The sequence below is a fragment of the Somniosus microcephalus genome, chromosome 3 (genome assembly GCF_052327205.1).
Source record: "Somniosus microcephalus isolate GS21.2 chromosome 3, FLI_Smic_1.0, whole genome shotgun sequence".
Lineage (NCBI taxonomy): Eukaryota > Metazoa > Chordata > Chondrichthyes > Squaliformes > Somniosidae > Somniosus > Somniosus microcephalus.
Genome location: NC_140989.1, coordinates 142,648,500 through 142,666,222, shown reverse-complemented (window position 1 = coordinate 142,666,222; position 17,723 = coordinate 142,648,500). Strand labels below are relative to the sequence as shown.

The 17,723-nt window shown below is 46.6% G+C and overlaps 1 protein-coding gene across 6 annotated transcripts in view; it reads left to right on the top strand.

Annotated features, from left to right (window-relative positions):
* plcb1 (phospholipase C beta 1) overlaps nucleotides 1-17,110 on the top strand; it is a 1,372,871-nt gene extending 1,355,761 nt beyond the window's left edge. For 2 of the 6 annotated variants that reach the window (XM_085981701.1, XM_085981710.1), the window contains one exon: nucleotides 14,693-17,110. In XM_085981701.1, the coding sequence (XP_085837827.1) occupies nucleotides 14,693-14,923 (231 nt within the window). In that variant the 3' untranslated portion in view covers nucleotides 14,924-17,110. The remainder of the gene's footprint in view (nucleotides 1-14,692) is intronic. The other 4 variants (XR_015077546.1, XM_085981702.1, XM_085981705.1 and 1 more) reach the window with 4 other exon arrangements.
* The last annotated feature ends 613 nt before the right edge of the window (nucleotides 17,111-17,723 follow it).

Below are 17,723 nucleotides of genomic sequence, written 5' to 3'. Positions count from 1 at the left end.
TTTCAGCAGGGCATATTGGGATCAGGAGGAGGAACCCTGACTGACCACCTCCACTCCCTAGCCTGGAAATACTGAGCCCAACTGTAGCTCACCTACACCTGCCCTTGCTGAGATCAGCAAACTCCGCACAGCCAGGAGAACAAACCCGGAAACTTTACGCTCACTGGATAAAAGCCCTGACGCATTGGAGGGTCACTCACAATTTCAATTCACAGCTTGTGTCCAAGATAGACCGAACGATGTAATGTCTAAATCCTAAACTTGCTCAATGGGGAGTTTCAATAGTTGTTGCACTGCACCTTATTAAAGAACATGAGAAATAGGAGCAGGAGTAGGCCATATGGCCCGTCGAGCCTGCTCCGCCATTCAATAAGATCTAATTTCAAAGTGGCTGACCCCTTATTCTGAGACTGTGACCCCTAGTTCTAGACTCTCCAGTCAGGGGAAACAGCCTCTCAGCATTTACCCTGTCAAGCCCTCTCAGAATCTTATGGGGGAAAAATTGGGCCGCACCCCCTTTGGGGTGCTAACTTTGCTGGGGTGCTACTTTTAGCGCCCCGGAAAAATTAGCGCCCCCCCACAGCTGAAATTCATCGGTAGAGCCCCAAAAGGGAAGCGGAGCGCTACTGGAAGCACCCCGCCTCCCTCTTGGGGCGCTACTGAAAGCGTCCCGCCTCCCTCTTGGGGTGCTGCGAGAGAATACATCGCGCCGCGGTACTGCAGGCCTTCCTCCCCTTCTTAAAAGGGAGGGGCCTTGTGCAGCATGACCCGGGGCACAGCTGGGCCACCAGGCATCGGAGTGCCGGCAAAAGAACCCGGCACTCGAGAAGTGCCGGGCTCACGGAGCGCAGCCGGCACTCCATGGGGGGGGCTAAAGAGGAGGCTGTTAAGTCTGTGTGTTATAATGAGAATTATTACACAGACCACAAGAGTAACTTTTAACAGGTCTTTACTAGTTGAAGGTCAGGGCGGAACTGCCCAATAAATCATTACACAGCACTTATATACCGGTGTGGTCACCACCGGTATTACAGTATACAGCAGCCAAGATAAAGTAGTGCAACCCTTAAAATAGTTCTCTTAAAGGTGGAACGGTTACATACACTACAATCCTCCCTTTTTAGGTTAACAGTATATATACCCATTAAACATAACATCATAACATATATACACAACTTCATGTAAAAACAGTTCACAGATTCAGTCTCTCTGGAGGCTTCCAGACTCGGTCCGGATAATGCCTCAGTGGTGTAGTAGTTTTCGGTGGTGTAGTAGGTTCTTTTGGCAAGGTCGATTCGGCTTGAATGTCAGTGTCGGGTTCATCTGGTTCTAGTATCACCGGATCGGAGGTAGATACTATGGGTATCTCTGCTTCATCATTAGGCGTATAGAGTTGTGGTGTAGGTTGTCCCTTTTCGGATGACGCTATGATCTGGTCAGCATGGCGCCTTATTATGCTTTCACCAATGTCCACGGTATACATCAGCAGTCCTAGTCGTGTGCAAATAGTTCCAGGCTGCCATTTCTCGGTACGGTAGTCCCGGGCCAAAACTTGTTGACCTATCTGGAAGGTTCTAGTTGGCCTTTCATTCATGCCTTGAAATTGCCGGTTCTCTACGTCCCTTCTGATGTTTGGCTTGATCAAATCCAGCCGGCATCTTAGTCTTCTATTGAAAAACATCATGGCGGGGGTTTGGTTTGTGACCGCATGTGTTGCATTCCTGTGCGCCAACAAGAAGTTATCTACCTTATGTTGTAGATTTATGTCTTCATTACCCATGGCCTTTATGGCCTTCTTGAAGGTCTGGACAAACCTTTCAGCTAATCCATTGGTGGCGGGATGGTATGGGGCGGACGTGTAGTGCTTAACCCCATTGTTTTTTAAGAACTTCCTGAATTCTTCGGACACAAATTGCGGTCCATTATCAGAACAGATCTGTTCCGGCAGCCCATTCCTGGCAAATATGGTCCTTAATACTGTGATGGTTTTTTCCGTGGTGGTGGAGGACATCTTTATTACCTCCGGCCACTTGGAGTGTGCATCCACCGCGATTAAGAACATTGAGTCCATAAATGGACCAGCAAAGTCGATATGTACCCTTTGCCATGGAGATGAGGGCCACTCCCATGGATGCAGAGGAGCATGTGGTGGGGCGTTTTGGACCTTCTGGCATCCTAGACAGCTCTTGGTCATTTCTTCGATGTCTCCATCGATACCTGGCCACCACACGAACGCTCTGGCTAGGTTCTTCATTTTCACTCCACCCAGATGCCCCTCGTGAAGCTCCTTTAGCACTTTATGCTGGAGTTTGGGTGGAATCACCACTCTGGATCCACACATCAAAGTTCCTCGGCACACTGACAGCTGTACTCTTCTTTGCGAGAATGCTGGCAACAGTGGTTCGCCATGTGCTGGCCATCCTTTCACCGTTAAATCGTAGACTCGTGAGAGAGTCGGGTCATTTCTTGTTTCCTTTTCGATCGTAGAATTTGTTACTGGTAGACATTCCACTATGGTTGAGTGGAACACCTCCACTGGGTCCACTGTAGGCGCCTCTTCTACCGTTGGCAACGGTAGGCGTGATAAACCGTCAGCATTCCCATGCTGTTTTGATCCTGTGTGGAGTTTGCACATTCTCCCCGTGTTTGCGTGGGTTTCCTCCGGGTGCTCCGGTTTCCTCCCACAGTCCAAAGATGTGCGGGTTAGGTTGATTGGCTATGATAAATTGACCCTTAGTGTTAGGGGGATTAAATACGGGGGGTTACGGGGATAGGGTGGGATATGTGTAGGTGTTACGGGGATCGGGTGGGATATGTGTCGGTGCAGGCTCGATGGGCCGAAATGGCCTCTATCTGCACTGTGGGGTTTCTGTGATTTCTGTGATTCTTTGTATTCTATGTCATATTGGTGTGCCCCTAGGAAAAGGGACCACCGCTGTAGCCTTTGCGCTGTCATAATGGAAACGCCCTTTTTAGGGTTGAATATGGATACCAACGGCTGGTGGTCTGTCAGCAGTGTAAACTTCTGGCCCTGCAGGTAATGATTAAACTTCTTTACTCCCCACACCAGGCTGAGAGCCTCTCTATCTATCTGAGCATAGTTGCGCTCAGCGGAGGTCAATGATCTGGATGCAAATGCGACTGGCCTTTCCGAGCCATTTGGCAACTTGTGTGAGAGTACTGCTCCAATACCATAAGGAGAAGCATCACAAGCTAAACGAATAGGTAGCGTTGGGTTGAAGTGAGCCAACACTTCCTCTGAGGTGATCAATGTCTTGCTTTTGCGAAAGGCCTTCTTACAGTCCTCGCTCCACTTCCATGGTACTTCTTTCTGCAAAAGAGCATTCAGCGGGTGCAGCACCGTGGATAGATTTGGCAGAAACTTATGGTAATAGTTAATCAACCCTAGGAACGATCTCAACTGGGATACATTTTCCGGAGCGGGAGCCTTCACAACAGCTTCGATCTTGTCAGGTGACTTGTGCAGCCCCTCCTGGTCAATGACATGACCACAGTACGAGATCCGTTTCTGAAAGAACTCACATTTCTGGCGATTAACTCGAAGGCCATACTCCTTCAACCTGGTGAGCACCAGTTTCAAATTTGCAAGGTGTTCCTCATCGTCATCTCCTGTAATCAGGATATCGTCCAAGTAACATTGAGTGCTTGGAATTCCCTGTAATACCTGCTCCATGGCCCTCTGCCAAATTGCCGGAGCTGAAGCCACTCCAAAAACCAGTCTATTATATCAATACAAGCCTCTGTGCGTGCTGATTGTGAGATACTGGTGCGACTCTTCCTCAACTTCCATCTGTAAGTACGCTTGCGCCAGGTCTATCTTGGTGAAGCATTTCCCGCCAGACAATGAAGCAAAGATATCCTCAATCCGCGGAAGCGGATATTGCACCGTGTGAAGCACTGGATTAACTGTGATCTTGAAGTCTCCACAGATGCGGACCTTCCCCGGTTCCCCTGGCTTGTTACTCGATGAACGCTTCATGACGGGAACAATGGGCGTGGCCCACTCACTCCAGTCCACCTTAGACAGTACTCCTGAACGTCCCAGCCCTTCCAGCTCAGCTTCCACAGCAGGTCGTATCGCATACGGTACCGGTCTGGCTTCGAAAAATTTTGGGTTTGCATGTTCTGCAATCTTGATTTTTGCCTTAATTCCTCTCAGTGTTCCCAGTCCCTGTTGGAACACCTCTTTAGCCTCATCCAATATTCTGGACAATCGTTCAGGTTTGACATCTTTTTTTCCGGAATCTACCGTTATTGCGTTTAGGGAGTGCCAGTCCATATTTATTTTTCTGATCCACTCCCGTCCCAGAAGTGGTGGACCTCCCTCAGGTAGTACATATAAGTCCATTCCTTGGTGTTCTTTGCCCTTGTGTATCACCTTGACTTTTATCTTTCCGATGGGGTATACTTTTTGCCCCGTGTATGTCTGCAATACTATCTCCGTATCCCGTAGGGGAATATGTTTGAATAACTTTTTGTAATCTTGCTTATTCATGACCGTCAACGCCGATCCGGTGTCCAATTCCATCTTCACTTGGACTCCTGCTATCTACAGTGTGACCCAGATAGTTTGTCGGTCAGCTTCCTTACTCACGTTGTGAATTCTCAGACTACCCAGTTCCTTGCTGTTGGAGTCTGAATCCGAATTCTGTTCATCCGAACTCTTCTCAGCCACCTTATGTACCTTTCTGCACTTTTCCTGTGGTGACTTTTTGTTGCTGGTCTTCTTTCCTGACCGGCATACTTTAGCTATGTGACCAAGCTTGCCACATTTTCTACATTCCTGGTTTTTAAACCAGCATTGGTTCTGATCGTGTGTTGTCTTTCCACAACGATAACATTTCTTTGTACCCAAAGCCATTTGATCTACGCTGAGTACCACTGCCTTCAGCTGCATTTCCGCAGTGCCTCTCGCTGCGGCTTCGTGCGATGCTGCAATAGTGACAGCCTTATCAAGTGTAAGATCATTCTCTTCAAGTAGCCGCTTTTGTGTTCCTTCTTTCGACAACCCACACACGAATTTGTCTCTCAGTGCCTCTGTCAGGCTTTCCCCAAACTGGCAGTATTTCGCTAGCTTACGCAGTTCAATTAAATACTCCGCGTTGCTTTCCTCTTTCAGTTGCGTTCTCGCATAAAATTTAAATCGTTCCGCTAACATCAGCAGTGTGGGGTTCAAATGATTCTTCAGGACAGCAACAATTTTAGCGAAAGTCTGATCCGCCGGTTTAGCTGGTGATAGAAGATGCTTCAATAACCCGTATGTCTTCGCACCCATTGAGTTTAGTAAGGTTAGTGCTTTATCTTCCTCTGATATTTTATTTGCCTTACAATATATCTCTATGCGTTCTACATACGTGGCCCAATCTTCAACATCGGGATCGAAATCGTTGATGTTACCACGCTTAGGCATCCTCGCGATCTTCTTGAGAAACAAAAGAATTTTTTTTTTTCTTTTACAAAATGGCGGTTTTCCGCGCTTGTCTTCTTCCCCCGCCTCCGAAAATGGCGGCTTCCCGCATTTGCCTTTCTCCCCCACTGGCTGTAATGGCGATTGCCGTATTGCTGCGTTCGCCCTCCCCCAGCGGTTTTCAAATCGTGCCTCCCAGCCCCTCTTGCAGTCCGGTCCTTTCCCCCCGGCTGCGGATGAGTTCTCCGCGGTTTTTTTTTTAATTTTCTCCCGCGCCTTACGCTGACCCGGTCGCTGCGCCTCGCGGCTTCGGTAGCTGCCCGGCCTTTTTCACCGGTCGCGGTCGAGCTCTCTCTCGACGCTGTTGCGTCTCCCAGCCCGCTTGCAGTCCGGTCTTTCACACCGGCTGCGTTTGCATTCACCGCGGCTTCCGTGCCTTACTCTGCCCCAGTCTCAGCGCCTCTGGCCCCGACTTCTGTCCGGCTCTTTTCCCCGGCCGTGGTCGAGTTCTCCGCCCTTATATCCTCCGTTTTTTTTGTTATTTTCTCCCCTACTCACAGTCAACGTGGCCGACTTGCTGCTCGTCGCTGATCGGCTTACCCACCACCGTGATAGAAGGGATGATCACTGCCTGTTGCTGATGGAAGGCTTCGTGTCAGAATTCTTCCTTTGCTCTGCAGACCCGAGTCTTTTCTCAGCAGAATGATGAGGGCGGATGCCTCCTCTCGACGCCCGTTAAACTGCCTTGGATGTATCTCTGCCGCAGGGTAAGATCGTACTCGTCGCCACTGTTAAGTCTGTGTGTTATATTGAGAATTATTACACAGACCACAAGAGTAACTTTTAACAGGTCTTTACTAGTTGAAGGTCAGGGCGGAACTGCCCAATAAATCATTACACAGCACTTATATACCGGTGTGGTCACCACCGGTATTACAGTATACAGCAGCCAAGATAAAGTAGTGCAACCCTTAAAATAGTTCTCTTAAAGGTGGAACGGTTACATACACTACAGAGGCCAGGGACAGCAACGGGGGCAGGTGCTGGCAGGTGACCAGCAACAAAAATGACCGCCCGGCACCTCGCCTTTAATTAGCGCCGTCCCAGCCGCAGATAGGCCCCCCCTGACCCTGTCGAACATAGCGTCTGGCGGTAAGCCAGGGGGCGTTACCGAAGATCGCGCTGGGGCGCAAGTGGGGCACTGCACACGGCAATGACGTCATTGCCAGCGGCACAGCGCCACGGGGCGCGAACGGTTACTGCCACTGCTAACCTCCTGCTGAATTTCGCGGGAGGCGTTGGTGACGACGTGCCCTGGCGCTAGTTGCTTTGAGCCGCGTTGCTAACGGGAGGCGCAAAGCAACCAAATTTTTCCCTCTATATGTTTCAATGAGATTACCTCGTTCTTCTAAACTCCAGGGAGTATAAAAACAAAAAAGAAAGACTTGCACTTATGTAGCACTTTTCACGACCACCGGATGTCCCAAAGTGCTTTACAGCCAATGAAGTACTTTTGAAATGAAGTCACTGTTGTAAATGCAGCAGCCAATTTGCTCCCACAAACAGCAATGTGATAACAACCAGATAATCTGTTTTTGTTAAGTTGGTTGAGGGATAAATATTGGCTGGCATACCGGGGATAACTCCCCTGCTCTTCTTCGAAATAGTGCCATGGGATCTTTTACGTCCACCTGAGAGAGAAGACGGGGCCTCAGTTTAACGTCTCATCCACAAGACGGTACCTCCGACAGTGCAGCACTCCCTCAGCACTGCACTGAAGTGTCAGCTTAGATTTTTGTGCTCAAGTCTCTGGACTGGGACTTGAACCAACAATCTTCTGACTCAGAAGCAAGAGTGCTACCAACTGAGCCACGGCTAACGCTGTGGCCCATTCTACTCCATCTCTCCTCATAGGAAAACCCTTTCATCACAGGACTCTTTGCTACAAGATTTTGGACAGCAAAAATTTTACCATTTTACAGTAGCTGTAGGAAAAAAAAATTTTTTATATTCGTTCATGGGATGTGGGCATCGCTGGTAAGGCCAGCATTTATTGCCCATCCCTAATTGCCCTTGAGAAGGCGGTAGTGAGCCGCCTTATTGAACCGCTGCAGTCCGTGTGGTGAAGATATTCCCACAGTGCTGCTAGGGAGGGAGTTCCAGGAATTTGACCCAGCGACGATGAAGGAATGGCGATAGACTTCCAAGTCAGGATAATGTGTGACTTGGAGGGGAACTTGAAGGTGCTGGTGTTCCCATGTGCCTGCTGGCCTTGTCCTTCTAGGTGGTAGAGGTCGCCGGTTTGGGAGGTGCTGCCGAAGAAGTCTTGGTGAGTTGCTGCAGTGAATCTTGTAGATGGTACACACTGCAGCCACGGTACGCCGGTGGTGGAATGAGTGACTGTTTAAGGTGCTGGATGAGGTGCCAATCAAGCGGGCTGTTTTGTCTTGGATGGTATCGAGTTTCTTGAGTGTTGTTGGAGCTGCACTCATCCAGGCAAGTGGAGATTATTCCATCACACTCCTGACTTGTACCTTGTAGATGATGGAAAGTCTTTGGGGAGTCAGGTGATGAGACACTCGCTACAGAATACCTAGCCTCTGACCTGCTCTTGTTGCCACAGTATTTATGCGGCTGGTCCAGTTAAGTTTCTGGTCAATGGTGACCCCCAGGATATTGATGGTGGGGGATTCGGCGATGGTAATGCCGTTGAATGTCAAGGGCGGTGGTTAGACGCTCGCTTGTTGGAGATAGTCATTGCCTGGCACTTGCGTGGCGCGAATGTTACCTGCCACTTATCAGCCCAAGCCTGAATGTCATCCAGGTCATGCTGCATGCGGGCATAGACTGCTTCATTATCTGAGGAGTTGCGAATCAAACTGAACACTGTGCAGTCATCAGCAAACATCCCCACTTCTGACCTTATTGATGAAGCAGCTGAGGTTGGTTGGGCCTAGGACACTGCCCTGAGAAACTCCTGCAGCGATGCCCTGGGCCTGTGATGATTGACCTCCAACCACCACAACCATCTTCCTTTGTGCAAGGATGAGAACTGCTCTTCATTTACGCCTCTCTCTCAAGAACACATGGCAGAAGTCCATCACCCCCTTCCCTCAGCACAACGACACACTGCATCACTTCTCATTCTCATTACAAGCACGCATTCATCTCTTCCTCACTCTCTTCACACCAGCCACTAGCATCACTCTCCTCTGATTTGCTAGTCTTTATACAATCACCAACTTCTCTCAGGACTCCTTCCTCACGTCACACTCCACGCACTTGCTGCCCATTCAGCACCTCCTCATCCTGCTTGCATCTTGCTTCTCCTCCTTCTCAGCATATGCACAACCAGCAGAAGCCCCACATAGTGGCACTCTCCTTTCAGTAGCCACTAACTCTTGCCCTCTCTTTCTGCAGGACTAAACGATGACAATATTCATGAGAGGAGCAAGGGGAGGACCAGCTAACCCCATGATCCTGAGCGAGCTGGAGCAGCATGCCATGGAAATATGTGGGCCTGCCAGTGCCATGCGCATCGGGCATTTCGAGGTTGTGGGGCTTCATTAAGCAGGGTCTCTGAAAATTACTTGTACCCCTTCAGTAAGCACTGGTGAAACACACATTCAGCCAGCTTGACTACATCAAATTACATTGTGATACATGTTTTCTGCAACTGTGCAGCCTCCCATTGCCATCCTAACACTTGTCCCTTTTCTCTTCTTCTAGGTCCTTCTTAACAGCCAAAGCCCCCTCCCCTCCGCAAAGAAGACACCTCAGTGGAGGAGAATCCTTCTGAGGAGCCACTGCCATGTGCTCCATCACTCCCAAACACCAGCACAGAGATTAGCACCGTGGCTGAATTAGTGAGTGATGTAGAGGGGTCTGCACATAGCACTTGTGCACAGGAGCAGGTATTGGTAACAGGGACAGCCCAGGAGACAGCTTGTGAGGTCCTCTCCCAGCTTTGCTGAGGAGGACAGAGATACGAACTTCATGGGCCCAGCAATGAGAAAAAAAGTGCTGGCCTCACACAAGCAGTTGTACAAGGTATTGAAAGTCCTGCTAAGAAGTTTTACCACCAAGGCAGAAAGTATAGAGAAGCCTGCTTCCAGCCTGACTGGTGTCATCTCACATGGCTTCAGCACTCTGCAGTGTCAGCCTTTGCTCAGTGACTAGCACTCTCACCTGAGTCAGAAGTTTGTGGGTTCAAGCCCCACTCCAAGATTTGAGCCCATAATCTAGGCTGACTCTTCTGTGCAGTGCTGAGGGTGTGCTGCACTGTCAGAGGTGCCATCTTTCAGGTGAGATGTTAAACCAAGACAAGCAACGTCTGACCTCTCAGGTGGACATAAAAGATCCCACGACACGATTCAAAGGAGAGCAGGAGAATGTTCTGTCCAACATTTATCCCTCAACCAGCACCTAAGAACGATGATCTGGTCATTTATTTCATTGCTGTTTGTAAGCCCTTGCTGTGGGTGAATTGGAAGCCACCTTTCCCTACATTACACCAGTGGCTACACTTTAAAAATACTTCATTGGCTGTAAAGTGCTTTGGGATGTCCTGAGGTTGTGATATGTGCTTTATAAATGCAAGTCCTTTCTTTTACCTTGGAGATTGTGGCCACCTCCAGTGATGTTGCAGCCGGGCCCTCAGAACAGAAGTAAATGTTCACAAGATATGCAGCTCGAATGGTTACCAGGCAGACTCTGGGCTCACACCTGCGTTGTGCCTTGGAGAGACAGACTGGTGGATAGGTGCTTTCAAGGAGTCACTCATCTTCTGCTCTCGGCCCTCCTGCAGATCAGTGGATGTGTTGAGCCCCAGCCCCCTGGGAGTGACAGTGGCTCAGCGGGAGTGGCACATGTTACCCTCTCTCAGGATGTAAATAGGTTTGCTCCCTCGCCACCCCCTCAACTAGTACCCAGTATGGTGCCAGAAAGCCAGCTGGGCCAGACTGCCCTGGCAGAAGTCGAAGTGCCACAGTCTACAGCCGGGCCCGCTCAGGCTCGAGCACCCAGTCGTTTCCGGATAGGAGTCGCAAGGGTCCCTACATGAGCATCAGCAGCATTCCACCTGCTGAAGCCACTGCGGAAGCATCTCGTAGGGGTAGTAGAATGAGGAAAGCTTCTGTTTAGATAAGCACTCTGGGTTGAGCACTTCAATCTTCTCTTTCTGAATAAATTCATCAGCTTTTTCACATTTGGGAGTTTGGTGTATGGTCTCTTTTCATTGCAGCTTGTTAGTCTGCATTGTCAGAACATCACTGCTAAAGAGGTTGGCTGAATGGTTTCACTGTTCTTCAATGCAGAATGAAGGGAGTGGTGAAGGGGGTAACAAGGACTGTTAATGCAGAGCAGCTTTTTGTCACTTTCTAGGTGAGTGGATTAAAAAGGTCAACAAGACAGTTTCTGTATCAACTGATCCCTGGCCTCTCTGGCTTCCCCCTCACCTGCTATACTTTGACATGCCCAGTTGCTGCTTGACCTGAATTGATGAGGCTGCTGTTGCTGCTCCTGTTCAGCCAACTGTCCCTCTAATCAGAGTACATAAGCAATACAGGCACCCATGACAAGCAGAGAGGCCTAGAAATTCGGTGGGCTACGCCACCAGTTAGCGCCTAAAGAGGGCACTCAGTGGCTTTAGCGCTACTGGCCACGCCTCCCGCGATATTTAGCGGGGCGCTAATGGCGGCGTTAGCCTGTAGCGCTGCGCCGCCACCGATGACGTCATCGGTGTGCACAGTGCCCCGCTACTGCCCCGATCGCGATATTTAGTCGCACCCGCCTCTGTAACGCCGGTCGCAAATCGCGCCCGGTTCACGGGGCCTACCTGTGGCGGTAGTGGTGCAAATTAAGGTGCAGGTGCGGGTCGGACATTTTTTCGGTGGCCGCCTGCCAGCACCTCCGTCCCCGGCCTCCTGATCCCCCCCCCCCCCCCCCCGCCCCGGCAGTGCCGGCTGTGTCCGGAGAGCCCGGCACTTCTCCTCGTTGCCGGGCTCTTTTGCCGGCACTCGCGATCGGTCATCGCGCTGGTGCAGGCCCCTCCCCCTTAAGAAGGGGAGGAAGGCCTGCAGTACTGCAGCGCGCCGTGCCGCAGCATGTGGCGCTGTGGCATGTTGCGCTGCGATATTCAGTTTCAGCGCCCCAAGAGGGACGCGGGGCGCCTCGAGCAGCGCCCCGCATCCATCTTGGGGCGCTCAAAATGAATTTCCGGCGGGCGCAACAGCTCTGATCGCAGCGGTAATTCCGGCGCCCAGGGGCGCCACCGAATTTCTAGGCCAGAGTGCTTAGTCAGGGTGAGTGAAGCCACAAAAATGAGAAAACGTTAATGTGGTAGCTTACCAATGCCTTGGGAATCGAATAAGTTCTACAGCACGGGCATCTCTGTAAACCTCTGCCTTCAGGTAAGTTCGCCGTTAAATTCTTTAGTAGTTCTGGTCAGTCAGTTTCTGAGACCAGTCAGGTTTTACTGAGCGGGTTGGCCCCTGGGCAGGACTTCCGCCCAGCCCATTTAAAATAGCATCAAGGCCCCAATGACATCATGGGACCCCGACTTGCATATATTTATTAGGTACCCACCATTTTCCAGGTAAGGCAAGTTTCACAATTTTAACCACTCACCTTCCCTGTTCCCGCTGGGTGCGTAGGGTTAAAATCAGGGCCATATTGTCTGCTCCTGATGGTGTAATAATTCATTCAAAAAGCTATCCGAAGGGTTCTCTGATGACTTAGTTGGTAAAGTCAGTTGTATCTTGTGCCATTCAGACCAGAAGGTCCCAAATTCCTAGAAATAGTAGATGCATTACTGGTCATCTTTTAAATTCTATAGGCTCTGGAACAGTTCCCATGGATTGGAGGATAGCTAATGTAACCTCACTATTTAAAAAAGGTGGTAGAGAGAAAACAGGGAATTATAGACCGGTAAGTCTGACATCGGTAGTGGGGAAAATGCTAGAGTCCATTATAAAAGATGCACTTGGAAAACAGTGACAGGATCGGACAAAGTCAACATGGATTTACAAAAGGTAAATCATGCTTGACTAATCTACTGGAATTTTTTGAGGATGTAACTGGTAGAATAGATAAGGGAGAACCAGTGGATGTGGTGTATTTGGACTTTCAGAAGGCTTTTGATAAGGTCCCGCATAAGAGATTAACGTGCAAAGTTAAAGCACACGGGATTGGGGGTAAGGTACTGTCTTGGATAGAGAACTGGTTGGCAGACAGGGAGCAAAAAGTTGGAATAAACGGGTCTTTTTCCGAGTGGCAGGCAGTGACTAGTGTGGTACTGCAGGGATTGGTGCTAGGACCCCAGCTATTCACTATATATATAAATGATCTAGACAAGGGAACTAGATGTAATATAGAAAACATAGAAACATAGAAGATAGGAGCAGGAGTAGGCCATTCGGCCCCTCGAGCCTGTTCCGCCATTTAATGAGATCATGGCTGATCATCCAAATTCAGTACCCTGTCCCTGCTTTCTCCCCATATCCCTTGATCCCTTTAGCCTTAAGAAATATATCTAACACCTTCTTAAATATATTTAATAAGTTGGCCTCAACTGCCTTCTGTGGTAGAGAATTCCACAAGTTCACCACTTTCTAGGTGAAGAAATTCCTCCTCATCTCAGTCCTAAATGGCTTACCCCTTATCCTTAGACTGTGACCCCTGGTTCTGGACTCCCCCGACATCGGGAACATCCTCCCTGCATCTAGTCTATCTAGTCCTGTTAGAATTTTACATCTCCAAGTTTGCAGACGACACAAAGCTGGGTGGGCATGTGTGCTGTGAGGAGGATGCAGAGAAACTCCAGTATGATTTGGACAGGTTGGGTGATTGGACAGATGCATGGCAAATGCAGTATAATGTGGATAAATGCGAGGTTATCCACTTCGGTGGCAAAAAGAGGAAGACAGATTATTATCTGAACGGCAATAGATTGGGAAAAGGGGAAGTGCAACGAGACCTGGGTGTCCTTGTGCACCAGCCGCTGAAGGTAAACATGCAGGTGCAGCAGGCGGTTAAGAAGGCAAATGGTATGTTGGCCTTCATAGCGAGAGGATTCGAGTACAGAAGCAAGGATGTCTTGCTGCAGTTATACAGGGCCTTGGTGAGACCACACCTTGAGTATTGTATGCAGTTTTGGTCCCCTTATCTGAGGAAGGATGTTCTTGCCATGGAGAGAGTGCAGCGAAGATTCACTAGACTGATACCTGGGATGGCAGGAATGACGTATGAGGAGAGATTGGGTTGATTAGGCTTATATTCGCTAGAGTTTAGAAGAATGAGAGGGGATCTCATTGAAACTTATAAAATTCTAATAGGACTAGACAGACTAGATGCAGGAAGGTTGTTCCCGATGGTGGGGGAGTCCAGAACCAGGGGTCACAGTCTAAGGATAAGGGGTAAGCCATTTAGGACTGAGATGAGGAGGAATTTCTTCACCCAGAGAATGGTGAACCTGTGGAATTCTCTACTACACAAAGCAGTTGAGGCCAATTCATTAAATATATTCAAGAAGGAGTTAGATATATTTCTTAAGGCTAAAGGGATATGGGGAGAAAGCAGGGACAGGGTACTGATTTTGGATGATCAGCCATGATCTCATTAAATGGCGGAACAGGCTCGAGGGGCCGAATGGCCTACTTCTGCTCCTATGTTCTATGTTTCGATTTGATTCCTAGTCTGTGCTCAGTTAACTGAAGTTAGCCCAGGCAGCTATTTTAATGCTACAGTTAGACTTAGCACTCCGTTGGATAGCAAGAGGAAAAATCAGGCAGGGTTTCGACTCCTGATCATTATCTAATGATCCCTGCTGAAAAGTGCGTGTGTATGTGGACAGTGGGTGAAGACAAGATTGGGCCCTGTGGTCAAAGAGCCTCCCACACTCATTGTGTAAGCTCAGACATGAAGACTGGCTATTGAACAAGGTATGAAAGGATGCCTGGCATCCTTGAAACAATGCTCCAGCAGTCAAGAATGAGGGAAGAGAATTGGCAAAGAAAAACATGTTTTGGGGTCTTGATTTCATTATGCATATAGCACCATAAGATGAGAACTGATCACTGGTCTGTCTTCCTACCGGACCAGTTACCAAAAAACATCAACAAATTTTTAGGCTTAACTAAAAGGATTAACATGACCTAGAAAAACAAATGTGTTCTTTATATCGGAGTGCACTTGTGTGGGACAAAAAGGAACAAAGTTTGTTGGTTCGGAGAATTTATTACACTACAGTTTTTCTGTTGTTTGCAGCTACAGAGTGATCTCGATCAAGAATACCAAGACAAGTTTAAGAGGCTGCCTCTGGAAATCCAAGAATTTGTACAGGATACACTGAAAGGAAAATTCAGTGAAGATGGAGACCACAGCGCTCCACCTCCCTCCCTAGCTCCAGATAATGGGAAATTGAACCACAAGTCATGCTCAACTGATGATGATTTAGAAGACACTAAGTCAGATAAAGTGTTTGATACCTCATTTTAATAGGCAGATCCCATCTTTAAACTGCATTGATCTATTGTATTTATGGGCTGCTACACAAAGGATGTAGACAGGAGAATAACTGCTTGAGTACATGTTTGTGCTCTGGAAGACCTATTCAAACATACAGTACAGTGTCAGGATCATGTGTGTGTACATTCTGTTCAAGTGCCAGTGCGAAACTAATTGTACAGTGCCACACATTACATTTGAAAACCATCAAAGAGGAACTTGAGATCCACAGTACTTAATAGGCGAAGCTCAACAGCCATGTATTCATAACATTGCATGTTTGCACTGTGTTGTAAGAAACCTTTGCTTTAGCTGCAAGCACAGGTGTGCCATTGTCTGTGCTTTATACATAAGTACACTTACCTAAGTAATTGTACATTGCTGCATACTTTAACGTCGGCATTGCTGAATTAAGAATGCTGCTTAATATAATGGGAGTTTTGGTTGTGCAATTCTAAAACTTTCTGTATCAGCTTTGTTCAGTATATTAAAGGGAAACAAGTTTCAGGGATGCATGCATGATGGAAGTATTGTGGTTATCACTGTGGATACTTTAAAATATAATTGTAAGGAGCAGTTTTGTTGTGGAGTTCGTGCTGTAATGTACTTTGATAGCTTTGCAGGGTAAAAAAAGCGTATTTGACTTGTGTGTACAAAGTAGAGTTACATTGATATCACAGTTTTTCTAAACCAAGGTTATTATTACAAGTTAATGTGAGTGACGTAACAGAAAGTCCTTATATCCAACTGCACAAGTAATATATTGTAACTTGTTACACATCTAAGACATTTGTAAGATTTTTTTTGTACAATACAAGTGGTTGTAAATATCTTGAAGGGAGAAATGCAAGCAAGTCATTGTATTGATGTGTATGTATGCACTTTGTGAATGAAATTTTAATTTCAAAATTAAACACTGAAAATGCGATATTGTTGATGGTTAATCAACACTGGTAACTTTAGCAAGCATTGGTATAATGAATAGTCACCTAAACAAATTGTGCAACCTGAGTTCTTTGACATTATTCACTCTTTGCCATATATCCAGTACATAACAGATACAGGTATTGCAGCAGTTGAATTGACAGGAAAAATAGTTCAAGGTTTAAGGAACTATTTTATGGTAAGAACCTTTCAATGTCATAATGGTTGCTCAAAAAATGAAATGCATAAATCTAAAGACTCTTGTATTTCCATTGCATTCAGTACGTATAATTATTCTGAGTGAAAACATTTCATTGCCATTATTTGGTGCAGTATTTGTCTAATAAGATGTTTCAGTAAAACATTCAAACATCTCTTTATTTTTATACGACTTAACATGCTATTTTAATGAAAACCCTACCAGTGTTGGGTCTAGCCATTTAAATGCTCATTATTTATAATGGGGCATTTCTCATTTTTTACTTTTCATTGCTTTTAACAGCGTGACAGATTATTGCAAAAATAGAAATTCATAGTTTTATTCAGTCTGTATCACACCCTATAGTTTTCAACAGTTGCAACAGAAAAGATATATAATATACACATACAAACATACCCATTATATTTGTTGTTTAACGTTACTTGAATTAGATTTGTTGAATCTAACAAAACTAAGAAGGGGTCTATATGGTGTGAGAGTCTTGTGCCTTTAAAGTGTTTGCCTTGTTCTGTATCTGTCTAAGTAGAATATTCAAAGTACTTATTGTGGAAATCTGTATTTATGGACTTCTGTACTGAACTAGGTTGTATGTGCACTTCATGTAACAACTGCAAACACTACTGCTTGTGTTCAGCATTAAATGCGGGTCATTTTTGGATTAGGACGTTTAATGGTGTTTCACGAACTTTAGCTCGTACATCAGATCTAGACAAATCATAAAGTGTGTAGTAACATCGAGTGAAACGTAACCCTGTTTATCTCATGAATCATATTAAATGGATGGTCTGTGCTCTAATATTGTTAAATTGTTTTGATTTAAAGTTGACTGTAGAATAACAAAACGTGACAAAGGGAATACTTAACATAAAAAGGATGTAAATAATATTGTCTTTAACAATGATAATGTGTTCTGAAATGCATATTCAAATTTTGTATGAATTCTATGCAATTTTCTGGCATGATGTTTCTTCCACGAGTAATTTTATGTGCATTCATCAGTTACAATGGAGAAATAAACATTCTTTAAACATGAATTTCTCTGTGTCAGCTGCTATTTAGCATTCTTTAAAAAAAGACAAATCCATTTAGTTTGAGAAAATACACTGCCAAACACAGTAATAAATAGCATGTGTACAAGCAGCTACTGTGTCAGCTCCTTACAACAATGCAAATTTGGGAGATAATAGCATGAAAACATAGGTTACTTGTTTTTGTAACAAATGTTTCACAAAATATAGCATGCAGAAATTGGGCCCTTTGGTGAAGTTATAAAACCGTGTCAGATTTAACACTTTAGTTACTTCCATAGCACTCTGCAATGTTTGCAAATTGAGCAAGAACTAAATGCAGTAGGCTTTGAGCACATCGGATCCCCACTGAATCTCCCAGAATTACTTAATTATGTAAGTGCAGCGAGGAACCCAGTATGTAATACACCAGTCACTAGGGGTCAAGTTTTGGGGACAGAACATCTAGTGCTGCTCAACAGATTTTAAAGGCCTACAGCGGCAGTTTAAATGGGAGAAGGTTTTTGGTGGATCTAAGTTTGACCATTTTAGAAATCATTGCCACTTGTAATACCCCAGTTTGCTGCTGCATCATCAGAGGTGCTGATGGAAGAGGTTCAGAAAAGAGGGGAGGGACTGC